This window comes from Vanessa tameamea, chromosome 9 (genome assembly GCF_037043105.1).
Source record: "Vanessa tameamea isolate UH-Manoa-2023 chromosome 9, ilVanTame1 primary haplotype, whole genome shotgun sequence".
Taxonomy (NCBI): domain Eukaryota; kingdom Metazoa; phylum Arthropoda; class Insecta; order Lepidoptera; family Nymphalidae; genus Vanessa; species Vanessa tameamea.
Window position 1 is genome coordinate 12,710 of NC_087317.1, and position 17,242 is coordinate 29,951.

Consider the following 17,242-nt stretch of genomic DNA (forward strand, 5'->3'; position numbering starts at 1 on the left):
TTTTTTTATTATTAAAATTAGTTCATACATAACTTTAATTCCTATTATAAACAAAATCGATAAAATTAAACTCTTACGCAATATAAATAGCTTCCGTGTTATTGTTTTCGACTTTCTTTATTCTGTAAAAAATAAATATATGTTAGTAATTATATTTTTATTTATTATAAAATTATGTATTTAAAAAATATGTATCTAAAGATGCCCCATAGTACTTTTAATGAAAAATATCAAATTGCTTCGAGTTCATGGGGATCGAATGTACTAAGTCTCAATTGATGTTATCCATACTTTGACCAAATACTCTATCGTAATATTTATAGTATAACTCGAAAAATCTGATTCTATGCGAACTGATTGCACATTTTTTCTAATAGATGTTTTCAATATTCAATATTATAAAAAAAAAAAATATGTTTACTAATAAAATACTCTTACCTTTTAATATCGTTCATATGTATGTTCGGCGCTTAATTTATATAAACGTTTTTTTAGTTTTCCTCACGCGTTTCACTTAATTTCCCATATTTACACAATTAAAATTTATAACAAATAATATAATAAAAACACAAGTGCCTAATTACTACTACACTATTTTAACTTAATATATTTATTTACAAGAAAGAATAATAGTTATTATAAGAAAACATGAAACAATTAATTTACAATTAAAATTACAAAAAAATATCTCGTAACGTAATGATGCGGCGAAAAGATCGACATGTCTATATAGCATCAGGCCTCGGCCGGCAATGTCTGTAACTCTGTACACGGCGTTTACGCACACATGCGTACGCATTTTGTTCGAAAATAAGAATACGCGTCGACTGCTGTGTTACTAAATGAAAATTGAATAAAAAAAAAAGTTACTCGTGAGTGTTTGTAGGACTAGCGCCGGTGTCGTTCACTACATCTTTTTAAAATCTGGCCAAAAGATTACGGCAGATATCTATCGTCAGTAACTGCAAACCATAAAGGAAGAACTAGCTGCTAAACAACCGAGATTGGTCAATCGCTCTAGGCCATTACTGCTTCACGACAACGCAAGACCACACACTGCACAACAAATAACCACTAAGTTAGATGAGCTACAATGTCTGCGACATCCACCGTACTACCCGGACCTTGGTCCAACAGATTACCATTTTTCCGGAATTTCGACAAAGAAATAATGTTTCACATTTTAATTACATACCATTTGTAGTTTTTCTGTGTTTTCAAAGCTTGACATTGGCAACATAGTCATGGATCGCTATTCGCTATTACCGTGTTCTTTAATTTATTTAAAGCGTTTGATTCTGTACAACACAAAACACTTTGGTCATAAAAAAATAAAAAATATTAAAGTTTTAATAGTAAAGTTCTTGATCTTATTGCTTCTTACTTGAATCAAATAATTCAACAGATGTCTATTACTGGAATAAAGTCTTCTCTGACAGAAAAAAGCTAATTACGACGATGTAAACAATATTTTATCAGTCACAAAAAGTTGGTTTACAAAAAATAATTTAGTTTTAAATGAAAAAAAAGCGTGGACTTAGTATTTTTTTTTTATTCCTAGGTATGATACATATAACCTTGTACTTTTGTAGTTTATTGATATACTCTGCACTTGGAATGGTGGAAAAGAGAAAAACTGAGTTTCGAACTTACATTCAATTCAATACTCAAACGACGATTCAAAAGTGATTGCATGAACTTTAATAAATAATATTTAGATTTTGATATGATGAGGATTTTGATGTCAAATAAAAAATAAAAAAGCTTTAAATCAATTTATTCAAACACGATTTGGTGCTTATATAACAACTACAATATTTATTTTATTCAGTGCTCTGACATTTAAAGCATAAAATTGTGTAAAGCTATGTAAAGACAATTGGCAACCTTTGTGCTCTGTGGAACTTTGTCAATACGCGTCGTTTACAAAACTAAAAAAAAATATTGATACATTATTTTACAATAACAGTTAATAAATTTCTGAAATTATATATTATTTTACTTTGCTGGTAAAATTAAAACTTTTACTTATTACAATTAAGTAAAATAAACATACAAAATATATGATAACATTGAAATGATATTAATCACAATAAAAAAGCTTTATTACTTAAATATAGAAATTATATTTAAAAAAACTAACAACTTTATTTTAATTTATAATATACTAATGACTATTTAAATTAATTACATAAAAATATACAATATGGGAAATTCAAGCTTTATGCAAGCTATAACATAATTATTTATCTTAACTTTAAACATTGAAATTATATTTTTGTAGATTTAATTTAATAAAAAAAGCCAAATAACATTTTATTAATCGTTATCTTTATGAGAGTTCCACATGGTATAATTTAAGGTTCTTAATTATTTCTCGTTTTTGTAAATGACAATAGTTTTTTTATGATTTAATTTAATGTAAAATCATAAATAAAACATACCAACCAGTATTATGAAATAAACATCCATACCACTAGAAGTGTCATATGATAACATTGCACTTATTTTACGGTTGTATTTAATGGTATAAGGTCATACACATACTGCAAAACATAGCATAATATATCTATTACATTTAAAATCTAGCGGGAACAACAATTATTGTATTTATATTGATAATATATTAAATGGAGTCTCCATACAATACTATAAGCGACCCTGGGATCGGATATATCACGCGAGTACTTAGAAGTATCAGGACACTGGCACGTCAGCGCTCGTAGGGTTCGGACGTCTCTTGATAAACCGTGTTGGTCGTTATTACATGTGACGTAAGCCATTTTGTTATTCCTTACCTTATTTAATTATCAAAGTTGGCTGTATTTGGTTTTGTAGTAATTTAAATGTATTGCACTTGTATAGTCTCTATTTGCTTTGATTTTGATTCAAATTGTAAATAAACGGTTAATTTTCTTGTGGCTTTTATATATTTTTATTTAAAATTCCACTTTCGGTGCTAAAATATATTCATCTTATTTTTTATCTTTGTAACTATTTTTATTTTACATGGAATTGGTGATATATAAGGTACTCGAAATTAACCTCATAGCTAAATATTACTATTTTTTAAAGTAATTTAGTAATGAATACCAAGATTAAGCTTAATCCAATAATACTGCTCGCTTTAGTTGCCGAGTTGCAGAAGTCCAGATTACAGTTATCAGCGATGAGACCGAAACGGTTTTTGACAAAGGTGTAATTGCAGAGACCGACTCTGCAGTCCTCCAAATTTAACGGTCTCTCGTTTTCCATGAACAGCACCTGATACTGGTCGTTGATTTGTAAATTGCTGTCCGGTGTGCATCTGAAATCGAACATTTCTGTATGAATAGTCGTTTGCGACGTACTGTAATGACGCATATCGAGCGTACGTGCGCGATAAGTACTTGTACAGGACGGCGGCGAAGTTGGCGTTGAAGGGCGCCATGCTGGAGGCGGTCCACTTGCGCGCCTGCGCCACGGCCGAGTGGTAGTTGTCGCCCGTGAGCGGCGCGGCGTCGCGGCGCGCGCCCGTGGCCGCCAGCGCGAGCAGCAGCTGCGGCGCCTCCGCCAGCTGCACGCGCGCGCGCGGCTGCTGCGGCGCGACTGCGGGCGCGGGCGGGAGGCGCTTTTAGTGCTTTCGTTACTGTCATGCCATTCGCTACTACTACTAGTGGACGCCGTGTAGATGTGAGTCTGATAGATACCGAAACTAGTAGGTTCGTTCGTAATCCAATTTATTTCGGAGACATTAAAGTATAAAGGACGTGTTACCTCGCTCCACGTGTATTTTGAAGAAGTCCATCATGTCCTTGATGCCGGTACATCCGAGTTGCTGATTCATCGGAGTTCCGTAGCCGTATTTGTAGTAGGTTTCCAAGTCTTCTGCGTATTCTAGCCGTTTGAGGTCGTCTTTGGAGAATGCCTTCGAGAAATGAGAATGTTTAAACATTCTGATGTAAGCATTTTACGTACCGGCAAGCACATGGAATGATGGGTAGGTATTGTGCAAGCCTGTCGGAATATCACGACTTCATAATGACGTGGGCCTGTTCGAATGTCGAGTGAGGCAGCATTATTATCGGCACGAACAGGATAACATCTTAGTTACCTTGATTGTCGGCTCATTGGTGATTTTAATAATGATAACATATTCTATTTCTGGCAGTGTCAATGTCTATAGGCGGCTGTGACCACATACCCTCAGGTGGTCTATGTGCCCGTCGGCCGATAATATTAAAATAAAAAGAAAACAAAAAAGGACTGTCACCCATACAATCTAAGCTGTTTCTCTGTAGGTGCATAGTTCATCCCTGAACGGTAACACAGCAATACAAGGAGTTCTAATATGCGATAAAGTACTATCGGAACTTTTTATTGACAAGGTTCATCTCTTCATACTCACGGCACACCAAGGTGAGATCTGCGATACATCCCACGCCTTATTGTACCTACACATTTGATACATTTGCTTCATTATTTCTTTCTGGATATCGTAATTGAAGCCCAAACGTAACGAGATGTTGCTTATCATCTGAAATTTACCGGATTTTATATTTACATAAAAAGGTTTCGGGCTACATGTGTAAACATTATTCAAAATGCTGTTAGTATTAATGTGACTTACCTCTTTGTATTCTTGTTTGGACTCAAAAGTTCGTAATTGTGTCAAAGTATCGTTATTTTCTTCAACGTTATTAATCCATGAAGAGCAAAATTTTTCCGGCTGGAACATGATAATAATTATAAGAAAGGATTTTCAAAAAACTTTATAGAAATTAATTAACCAACAATAACTTACGCGAAGCAGTTTCTCGTCATTTTCCTTTGTAATGTCATACGTGTCTTCTCGGGCTCTGAATAATCCTTCAGTGAAAGCACGGAACGTTGTGCTCGACCGTTGATCGTTCACGTATCTGAACTGAAGTTCAAGAATTGATAAAACATTCATACTAGGAAATAATGTATTTATTTAGTTAATTGAGTCAGCACAAATAAACTATACGGTCATGCATAGTATTTACATCAACGTGCTCTTAACACTTTTAGCCAAAGTGTTTACGAGGTCCTTAAAGTTTAAAGCCCAATATTCTAACTAGAGAAATGGTATTAATAAAAATTAACTGATTTAAGTAAATAAAAATATAAATATTATTATCTAAAACAAATACTTTCAAATTGAGTAGGAATCTTTCCAATGTGCTGTTACTAATAGATATTTCCGTAAAAACCAGAGTTTTGTTAGAGTTCATTTGTTAGTTACATAATATTACATGTAACTTTTCTTATATTTGCATATTTTCTAAAAGTTATATTTATTAAACCGTAAATGTGATGCAAAATAGCCTTTTTCAGGATTTAGAAATCAACGTAAATTTAATGGTTTAAGCTTCACTTACTACGTAATCATGGAGGTTATCGGTTAACAGTCCCGGGAACTTTTGTTTCCAAGCCTGGGCCAGTTGCTGTGTTGAAATGTAGCCGTCGCTGGTGAGGTCCCCGGCGAAGGTGATGTTCTGACGAGGATTCCATTCCCACCTCTCGAGCAGGTTAACGTCGGACGGGCACATGCGAATCTAAGAACAGATTAAGATGTTAAAAGCCCGCTCTTCATTTTTCAAACTTTATCTTGTAGAATATAAGAAAACACTCTACATATGGTATATTACTGTGTGCTTTTATAGTTCTTGCATTATAAGTGCTTTTATATGCTTATTCCTGAACATGATATTCTTATTCTCACAATATTCATATATTTAAAATAACTTTACGAAGCTTGGATCCAAATTTTATGTAGTATATACGAACATATAGTTTTAAATAAGTAGATATTGAGGATTTGTTATGAGCGGCTCACTAATTAACCCTCTAAAGATAACGCCTTGAGATATCGCCGAGCCTTGCCCTACCATCAGAAACTCATAATCCTCGGGATTTTTTTTCTACCTACCTATGAAAGCGTTCTCCATCAATATTTATAAAAATATAAGCAATAAAAAATGCTAGACAAATGAGTTTATAATGATCAAAACAACATCAAGTTGGTCACGTAGTGTTGTTAACATTACGACAATTTCGATAGCTGATTTCATTACAACGCTGATACGCACGTAATGCGAACTAAGTCATTACCGGCACACATAACTTGCATATTTCAATGTTATAATGTAGCACTCGCATGGCTTACGTAATCACTATCGGAGACATCGTGAATAACCAAACTAGTATAAGATGGAGAGGTAGCAAGGGAACTTGTTATCAACTGGTTTTAACAAGAGTTGCAAGAACTAAGAAGACGCGTACGTTAAAATTTTACCGATAGTGTTACTCTAATTCACTTTCATTAATTTCCTGTAGAATGATTACTCTTGCTTATTCGTAGACAAAGTTAACACGACCACTAGTTCGAAACAAATACAATAGCCTGACAAGAACTGAAAAAAATAGCCAGGAGGCGATCATATATTCCTGAGGTGTGCTATCCGTTAACTTACTCATTTACATAGAAGTTTTCCTTCACAATTGTTTTAAATTTTGCAGCTGAAGCAGTATAAGCGTTTTTTGAGATATAAATAAATAACAACAAAAGGAAACTCTAAAATGCGCGAACGCCAAAGAGCGCTGAGATTTTTTAAAAAATAAAAACGCCCTCTTTTCTTACGATTAATATCTTTCCGGTCGTGTCGGATTGTCATTCGTAGGACTACGAAAGTTAAAGTTGGAAAAGGAGAGCGCAACTGCGTCTGCAGATACTCTATTTCCTGATTCCATTTTACATATTAATTACATTTGTCGTTTTGTTTTTGTATAAAATATTTCCAAATACTCTTTTCCTAATTGTATACACGTACGTACGTTTGTATCTCTAAAGTTTCCTTTTCTATAATTAGCGATGATGTTGTTTTTTAAATCGCTAAGTTTCTGAAGGTCGGCGATTTCATCCGCCTCCGGGTTGTGGGAGCCGTGCCGGATCAGCAACCAAATCGCGATGGGCTGACAACCTGTAAAAGAGAACCATGTTTAAAGCTATATATATATATTTAACTGCCAATACACTTACCATACCACTCAGACCATCACCACACTCTTTATTACAACACGCTAGAACTTACATTTATCTTTCTAAATGTAATCATGTATAGACGTGAAATGAGTGGCGATGAAAACTGGTTGTTTTAAAAACAATAAATGATTGATGACTAAACCATTCAACATAATTATCAATATTTAGTCTATTGACCACAGTAACGAACTCGCATAGAAGACTACTATTATATCATTCTTATAATAAAGGTCATGGTGCTTGACGTTAATTGCATTAGTGGGGCATTCCGCTGACTAATGGGGTCAGAACTTAGAACTTGATTTACAGCTGATTAGAAAAATATATATATCACAATTACATTGTGAATATTACCATACCTGATTTGGGATATTACAAGAGTATGGCATAATTCAACCGATTAATGGTATAATTATTTTATAATAAATGGAACGTACGTTTCAACAAAACTTTGTTAGTTAAATGTAGACTGCAGTGATAAAAAGGTATTATGAAATAGACCTCGTCCATAGATTAGCCACCGAGATGAACGCACACACCGCACAGTGTGTGAATATAGGATTAGAAGCGAAGCCTATTCCATCGCAGAATAGGGAAGCCGCTCATGTGCGCTCGAGTAATCTAGGTCGTGCACAATGTTCAACAGTTTTCAGCTGAAAACGTGCACACTGAAAAGGATTAAACAGAAAGTTACTATTTGATGTGAATATCATTTACGAATAATTATCTCAACTTAGTTTTAGATTTAGATTCACCGACTCAGCCATCCATATTCCTTACAGATTTTTGTTTCAAATTAACAAAACATTACACCCAATGTAACAAACTCTAGTTTGTTATTAAAAGTCAATAATTAATATTATTGCAATTCTCAGTTCGGCTTAATCTTTCCGAAACGTCATTCTTTTCTCAATAAATTAAACCCGTAAAACTTGATTTTACTTTTTCTCTATTCAAAATTGATATTGCGACAGTTGATGGACAGACCCTGGACAGGATGTTGATGATTTCGTTTAAAAGTTTGAAGATAAATAAAACAATATAAATATTTGTGTTTATCTGTAGATCGAATAGTATAATTTAGAAGTATTGTAAGTATTGCTCTAACCCTCACCCTCACCCTCACGCTAGAGGATGCTGCTAGAGCTCTCGTTGTAAATTTAGCATTAAAAACTTAGATGTGATTTCTGGTTTTTATCTTTTATACAATAACTTTTTTCTTTCTTTCTTCTTCTGAATGTATGTAGATTTATAATAATTACAAGTGTATTATTTAAAGTGCTCCGACCTATCGCTGAGAGCATGTTCTGTTTGAATAACGGAACAGCAATTGACCACACGCCCAGACATTCACATGTAAATAGGTATTCTTTCACTCGTTATCTATTGATGTGCTAATTTTATTGAAGCACAAATATAGTAGCTTTTGTTAACAAATTCAGTAATTTGCGATGTACATTGACTCCGTGTCAGGGTATTTAGAACCTAAACAGCCGTCTAATGGTACTTTTCGTAAAACACGTGGCCGCCACTGACGTAACAAATGCGCTGGATTGACTTTGACACCCGATCGCGATTTTTTCTAGAATACCTATATTAGAAAAGTAAAGATATTTCGATGAAAGTAATCTATGAATTATTTGCTGAAAAGATTCGCATCAGCTATATTTCGTACTATATAGGTACTTATGTATATCAATATGTTTCATCACGGTTGGTCAACAAGAGCCGAGACCGCATTCTGCGTTGCTCGCCTGTACTAAAAAGGAATATAAGATTTAATCAGCCAGTATTGCAAATATCAGAGCTATAAAGTACTCGTACATGACGCGTCATCCGTTACATTCAATATTACGTTTTGCGACGTTATGTAAAGCAATGATATATGTATATATTTTTCTAATTTATACCAATTTATACAAAGGAATAAGGAATTGTGAAATGTTTCTTAGTCTAAATTCCGGATGTGCAAATTGTAAGGTTGCCTTAAAGTGAATATTATCAGGTGCAGTACAGGAAAAAGTCAGATAGCCCAGTGGATACAATGATCGAGAAGATTTCGGCACCACCTCCCGCCATCGTTGACTCTTCGTACTTGACCTGTATCAATATTAATATCTTCTGTTTGATTGTGGGTGACACCCTTCCGAATAAAATACTGCTTCTATATATTTTGACACCAAAAACGTATTAAAATATGATATGTGTCCTTATTATATAACATTATAAAACGCCGTAATATTCATGTAAGAAAATCTGAATAAAAATAATTTCAATGACGCTGGCACTGACGTTCCCCGCATTTAGCAAAACAATAACACTGTTAACACTTTTATTAAACCGGTTACATCGAGGCGGTCGCTGAATAAATGCACACAATTAGTATGTTGAGATGACATTTGTTGTTTGCTTTTTCCGGATGGATCGACCAAACTGATCGATATGCAACTGCAATCGTTATAATAGGTTTTACTTCGAGGGAGAATATCTTCTTCTAATAGCTATTGACGAATAGTGCATATTTACATTACAGGCGTCACTCAGGTGAATGTTGTATAATATACTACGATAATATTTAGATTCCCAAATTGTTTAGTTTTATTTAGTAATAAAATTACATACCGATATAAATAACATAAACAAATACTAATAAAAACCAAAGTACTTGTTGAGGTTAACCAGCCGTATACCATAGGAGAACACTGCGACGTCTTCCTTTACTTATAAAAAAAAGCTGAAACACCGATTTTCATGTTTTTTCTTCAAAAATTAAATACCTCCGTACTAACTTTCATGTCCAAAACTACCCCTTTAGGAGATGACTATTTAAAATTCCTGTCTTACACGAACAATTCCTTACGGGGCGTGCCGTAAGGAATTCCTTTGTAAAATATCATCTGGTCGAATCCTCCGGCTCAAAACGAGCGTTGTATATCAATAAGTCATTATAAAAATATATTAAGTAGAAGATGGAACGACGGTAAAGATAGAAATCCGTGCGAAGTGGGGAGACTAGCTAGTAATCTATTATTAAATACTAAGTATGGGTGCCCATTGTATCGATCCTCTCGAATGGCACTTCTATTGAAGGTGCTGGTCTGAGGTTAAGCACAGTTAACGTTATCTGAACTGTATCTTGAGGTTTCGCTGTGGGAATACAATCAAGAGACGATTAAACTTTTTATGCAATATAAAATGCTGAGATAATACGCAGCAACCTAATGCACTCTCGCGTGCAAACGTTATCCGCGTGCGTCACATACCTATTGAATTTATTCACTTTATAATAATTAATCTCCGCATCGCGTTTTACGATGTTCATAACGAATAAATAAAGCTTACGGAGTATCTCTAATGTGGGTATCTCGTGGAGAATTATTCGTCAATACAACTGCTGTAAGTAGTATTCCCATGTTGAACTTTTATATGCGTCGCGTGGCGTATTCCCGTTCCACGTCGCTTATGTTCGGAATGTGCTTAGGAACTGACCGTGGCCGAATTCAGCCACGGCGGCCAATGACAAGGACTAATTAGCTAATTGCTCAGGAGACAGCGTTCAGTCGGGTTTGCGCATAGGCAGCCTTTGATTCCCTTAGACGTATTGGCACTGACAGTACAGTAACTCACTAGCCCAAGCCGGCATTCGAACACTGAACCTCGCGATTTGCAGCAAATCAAATCAAATCAAATCAAATCAAAAATCTTTATTCAATATAGAAGTGTTTACACTTGCTTATTGATTGTCAAAAATCTACCACCGGTTCGGAATTTAGCACCTCGGACCTGAGAAGAACCGGCGAAAGAAACTCAGCGGGATATTTTTTTTTTTTTTTTCATTTTGCATGTACAATAATTATTATATTTTAGTTATTTGAAACAGCCTGGAGGCGATCATTTCATTCCCAAGGTGTGCAGTCAACTAAAAAGTCATTAGTCATCCTGACCTATTCACTAGACCACCGAGGCAGTAATTTATGAGAAAGTAAAGATATAAAAAAGGATCATATTATTTTGAAGCATAGTGTAATGCAAATAATATTATTAATTGAAAATTTCTCACCCGCCAACTGCGACGCAACCTCGGACGCCTGGCCCCTCTGCATACGCATTCTATGATAATATGATAATTACCTATATTGAAAAATGTTGAACGTAGGTGACTCTTAACTCGACTTCTTAGAGTTATCGGGTGGTTTTATAAGAAAGTTATCGTAATCATGTGCTGATGATGAATGAAAGTGAATTTTAAAATAATTTGAATTGTAGGAATGAAACGAAAAAAATTAGCAAGATAAACCGAGGGAAGCTGCCACGGGCAGAGTAACGCCGCGGGCGCGGGTGGGGCAGTAGACGCTTAATACCAAAACCGAAATTAAAATCATACTCGTTTACCTAACTCTCCTTGTAATGTAATTTCGTCCACATTATAATAGCGTCGACCTGCGTCAGCGCGTGTAGTTTTTTTTCGGAAGGTTATAAATAACTGAACTAATTAAATTAACATTAAACAAAGATTCGTTCAAGCAAAAGGTCAACTACTGAGCGTATTATATGAATCATGTAAAAATAAACTAGTAGAGTCGAGGCATTAGAACGAATGGTGTACAGAATGTTTAGGTGTTAATTATTAATTACTGCGAGTCTCGGAACTCAACACTGACATTGGTTATTACGTTCCTTATGTAATTAAACTGATTTCGCTGACGCATCCTCCATAACGGAGGACGAACTCCTAAGTACTTATCGATAGATTAGAGAGGACGGCCAAATAATAAAGTAGGCATGCTTTAAAGGTTTGTTACTCTAAAATCATATCTATTTATAAAATTATGCCTTTTTGTTATTCGATTCTTTTAAGAATATCAATCAATATTTATTTCCAGTAAATAGTTATGTACACAGTGTACACAGGGAGGAATGTTCTATCTATTATCAATTAATCCAGATTAAGTTAATTATTTACCGAGAAGAGCCCGACTGGAACAGCTCTGCTTACAAATTTCACTGCTCATGTAAATAATTCCTCGATAAATAACTTTAGTACTTCCGGATTACTTAGAGACGCGGGCTTAAATCCGTAAAGTGCCACTGAGTTTTTCTTATGCTCAATTAATTCTCGGCAGTGAAAAGCCATTATAAGGAGGCTTGTTGATGCAATCAGCTCTTAAATTCCATTTAAAGAGGAGAGGAGGAGTTTAACTACTTTAATACAATGGTTTGTTCTCGTCTGAATTAAAAAAAATGTGACATTGGTAAGTTTATGTTTCAGTGCAGTACGGATGTACACTGCTTAATTCAAATGAAATAAGTAAAAATTTATATAATGGCATCCGTGCGGAAATGCGAGCATGCAACTGAGTATAGTTAAACGTGTTTGTATATTGTGTCGTTAACCCTGCATCGATAATGCTATGCTCATCACGGTCTTCAAAAATATTTTAACCTCGGCCTTATGGACGTTATGTAATGTTAAAATGTGTTTTCATTGCGGTATAATTTCACTTTATACGGCAATGTTTATTATGTTACTTCCTTCTTAAGCACGATGTGGGTAAATAATACCTATAACATAAATGTAAACACCATGCCTAGCTCGTTCAAGGTCAGATGATACCTCGCGGACGGAATTGTAGACGGAAATGCCATTGATAAAGGTTTTGACTATTCTTATTTTTTTAAATAAGCTGTAACAAATGCGTCAATACATTGCTTATTTAGGCTGAATAAGGCTGTATAAAGGCCATAAATAAAAAAGTGGCAATAAAAATCATCAACAAAATCTGAACACATGTGATTACTGTCAAATTAAAATGTACGAGCAAACGTCCGGTCATAATGAAGCAAAACGGACAAACGGCTATTGTAAATAGCAACGTGTGATTCAACGTCCTTCAGTTATTTTCATCATGGCTAGGCTATGGGGCTCGTAAACTTGCATTTCCGTCACCTCGTTATCTAGCTGCCTCGTTGAACTATTTGGATGTTGTCCAAAAGTAAAGATAACAGAATTAATAAATTTAGTAAGGTAGTGATAACATCAACGGTGATATCCTGTTCCTGATCAAAGGTCAATCTTGTGCGAGCTCCACCTGTGGGATCATCGGTTACTCTAGACCTCGTTTCGTTTTGAAGTGAGTCAGTAGTACAGGCTCAAGGGACATAACTTTTTATATCCCGGTGTTAGTGGAGCATGGACGCTCGAGGAGTAATTAATATTATAGTTAAATTTATGGCGCTATCATCAATAGCTGCATTTACATCGGCGCCCATTTTACTACCTGTAGGACTCCCGTGCCCATTATCTCGGCTGCCTTCCAATTGTATATTTTTGAAAAAAATATCCCAATCTAACATTACAACGCTGTGTGTGTTAGGTTGACGCCATAGAATAATATATACGTGTGGGTGCAAATTATTTAGTTCAAATATAATATTTGCAAGCAATCATTGCTTTATTGTTCAAAATATTACTGGCTATTTCAGAAGGTAAGTATTAAATCAAATCGACATCCGAGCCGCCGATGGCCGACTTTTTGAATACGACAAATATTTGCCGAATATTCTTTAATATAGCTAGAAATTAACTTACGATTTGTTTGTATTGTTTTTATAAGAAAAAAATATACAAGGTAATTTATATTTAACAAGCAACTTTATAAATGCATGTACTTATTTGAAGTGCGCATACCAGGTGCCACACAAATAAGTATAAGTTAAGTAAGTACCTTACCTTACAATGACACATTACTCTGCAAAATGTTCGGTTCGTTTCGTGTTTTATGTAAATTAGGAAGTTCGTTTTATATAGTAATGCCATATCGCATGAAGTGATATAAATGTTCCAGATTATCTTGTAATAATGTTCCTGTTTATTATGTTGTGGTCATTCAAGTATAATTTTCAATATGTTTTTAGTAATATTTTTTGGCAGGTTAGTAATAAGCGATATATGAAATATAAACTTACCGGGTACATCGTGTGCTCTGTTGAATGGGATGCCCTGGTTCGCGAATGTATACGCAGTTTTAGTCCCGAAGAGCAAGTAGGGATCCTCGTCAGATGAGTGGCAAGTCTCTTGACAACAGGCCAGAGTGGCGATCGCCAGAGCGCCCAGTAATATTAGGCGCATCCTTAGTTAGCTGTAAATAAGTTATGTGGCTGTAGACGGGCTGCGAGAAAAGCACCACGGTGATGGATGGTAGGTTCATAATAGTGCAGACATAACTGCTCGTATTTTGTTAAAAGTGCTTTAATATTTAAACAAAGATAGAGTTGGCCGGTGGTATTTTTTAAAACGGATGTACTTTGTTGTTTTTGAATTTGGCACTTTTTATCAGATCAGATCATAGAGTTTGATATATTACCGTATAATAATACATTATACACATGCATCTACACATACACATGCCTCTGTGTACGTACTCGTACGTAACGTAAGTTTAATCTTTGTGTGCATTATTAGGTAGAAAGTATTACTTTTTAATGAAGTTTGTTTATCTCTGCGGGGGCACTAGATACATAACAAGGTAAACTGATAGTTGTGTAATTATCGAATTTTATAATGTGTTATTACAAGCTACCCAATATTAAAACTTCGAATGTATAAAACAGCTATCTTTGTTTATAATCATTAAATTTTATTAAAATTTAAGAGTAACAAGTAAGCTCGTAAAAATAAATCAGTCTGACAAACAGTCCAAATAAACAGTTTTTAATTCTTATAATATACATTGTCTATCATTGCGAGAAAAAATATTTTAAAATTGTTCAAAATTGGAAATATTTACTTTTTACTAATTAATCTATTATTGTTTACTAGCATAATATAATCATGTATACCATAATAAATCTTGAATAAAAACTAATTAATAACTACTACTACCGTGAACGAAACGAGCGATTTTTCTCGAGCAAAATCAAATGCGTCACAAATACTACCATAAATAGTTGTTATATTTCACAAAATAAACTTAACGTAAATTAAAAAACAGTATTCGGACACTTCACATAAAAAAAACAACAACACAAATACCTTTTTCGCGGGAATATAATGTGCAATAGATTTAATAATCTGTGGCTATAAAATAGCGGGAAACACGGCGTCCCCACTGCGATATAGAGAACGGACTGGGCTTAGCTGGCCTCAAAGAAAATGAAACAGGCTTTGTACGTACATGTGGTCGTGTCTCTTGTACTACAAATTCGAACGTTAACAAAAAATGAATCCACGCTGACATAATAATGAATGAATACACATTATTACGGTACCAGCGATTGCAACCAAAGGCCTGTCAGACGTTAGGTACTGACATTCTTAACTATTAGAACTTTTTGATATACTTATGGTATTGACGTTACAGAAATTAAAATCTTTAATAAGACACCGCTGAGATGACATCGCGAATGGAATATTTTACATTTACATATGTGTTATGTAAATTATTACACTTTGCTACTCGTTTTTATGTTATTGCACACCAATACAATATTTCTCATTTTTTTTAATTTTAATTATTTTTGTCAAATTAAACAGTTAATGTGAGTTATATATGTAAATTAAAATACCAACATACACTTCTATAATATAAATGATAATTAAAGTCATTTTAACTTGCTATTGTAAATTTCAACCTGTTTTTATTATAGTTTTACGAAAGTTTAACTGAAGAAGTTCCCCTGCTGACGATGGAAATAATATGACCCTGTTATGATGTTGACGACGAGTTATGCAAATATTACCAATTTACATTTATTAAATTTCGTTGTATCGAAAAATAATATATAACTTTGCGTACATTATGTCATAAGCTGAAGAGCCATGTAGTTGCCAGCATAGTATCCCAGAGCATCATCACCATAATCAGCATCAGCACTTAGCGCCACGGTACCCGTACGGTAGCAGAAAACTCAACCAACATAATCATAGTAACGGTCAATGGTAAAACGGACGGCCCAGCGGTAAAATCAGTCAAGGCAGTGTTATAAAATACTGCGCTCACCTTCAGTGAATGAGCGAAGGTAAACAAAATATGATGATGATGATGATGATGAGGATGACGAAGCAAGATGTAGCGTTTCATTGGCCGCCTGCTTCTCTCTTAGCCAGCGCGGAACATAAATAAACCTTCGTAACACGACGTGGGTGTTTCAATAGTCACGCATTAGATGACATCACATCCCTTGAGGAAAATAATGACTAATGATGTAATTAATAGACTAAGCTGTTAATGTACACCAACACTTAGCCGCTGACTTCAGCGAGACAATATAAATATGTATCTGTAATTCTGTAACTTAACACCGCCATTGTTTTTGTTAAGCTTGCACCATGGATCCGATGACTTCTCATATATTCAAATATTATTAACTCTAGAATTACGGTACCTGCATAATATCTGCAGCCTTATAATAAATTAGCCGCGAAACCAACGAAACAGTTATTTACAAAAGTCAACAATCGCGCTACGCATCACTACTGTAATATTTATGTATTTTATTACTTTACCCTTACCTATATAATGTAATTATCGTGAGAGCGGTAGGTATCAAGTAACATCTCTAAAACAGAAAGAGAGAGACTGGCATCACTGGGCCCTGCAATGAGTACAGTTTGCTACTCACTGTCACCACTTCAGAATTATGAAAGTTTTTTTCAGTAGATATTTATCCAAAATAATTTTAGATTATTTTATTCTGTTTCTGGTAAAGATTCGAGTGTGCTCTTCAGGGATTCAAGGAACAACCACCAATGTTTTTCTCTCGCTCATACTTCATAATAAAAGACTCATAATACTTATTATTTAAGTGCCATCCGTTCATCAGTACATTAAATGAAAATAGAAGCAAATACCGGTAACTTTTTACACGTCCTTATTCATTGTAGTCACTCATTGTACCGCCATCTCGTGAGGACAAGAAAGAAAGTGACGCAAACTGTTCGCTAGTGCGGTCTATTTTCCGTCGTGTATTTGCCTCGAAATGGAAGATTATCGTGAGAATATTTTTACTTCGAGTCTATTCAATATAAATGACATGAACATGTTTATATATACAAGCCACTTAGAGAACATTTTTACAGTATGACTGTAGCAACAATATATAAACAATATACAATGTAAACATTATTGTGGCAGTTAAATCTGTGTGCGAATTTGGTGCATATTATATCAGATGAATAATGTACTGCTGCAAATAGCT

The 17,242-nt window shown here is 34.5% G+C and overlaps 1 protein-coding gene across 2 annotated transcripts; it reads right to left on the bottom strand.

Moving 5' to 3' along the window:
• Positions 1–1,761: 1,761 nt before the first annotated feature.
• LOC113402841 (multiple inositol polyphosphate phosphatase 1-like) lies at positions 1,762–15,214 on the bottom strand. Of its 2 annotated transcripts, none has more exons than XM_026643169.2 (10): positions 15,078–15,214; positions 14,012–14,184; positions 6,838–6,983; positions 5,382–5,558; positions 4,784–4,903; positions 4,610–4,708; positions 4,388–4,516; positions 3,757–3,907; positions 3,390–3,588; positions 1,762–3,307 (listed from the first exon to the last, which is right to left on the bottom strand). In XM_026643169.2, exons 2-10 carry the CDS (start codon positions 14,172–14,174, stop codon positions 3,070–3,072), a joined length of 1,422 nt encoding a protein of 473 aa, XP_026498954.2. In that variant the 5' UTR covers positions 14,175–14,184; positions 15,078–15,214; the 3' UTR covers positions 1,762–3,069. The 2 variants fall into 2 exon arrangements, with proteins under 2 accessions (XP_026498954.2, XP_064071900.1); XM_064215830.1 differs by having other exon boundaries at positions 14,012–14,175; positions 15,070–15,183.
• Positions 15,215–17,242: the final 2,028 nt, after the last annotated feature.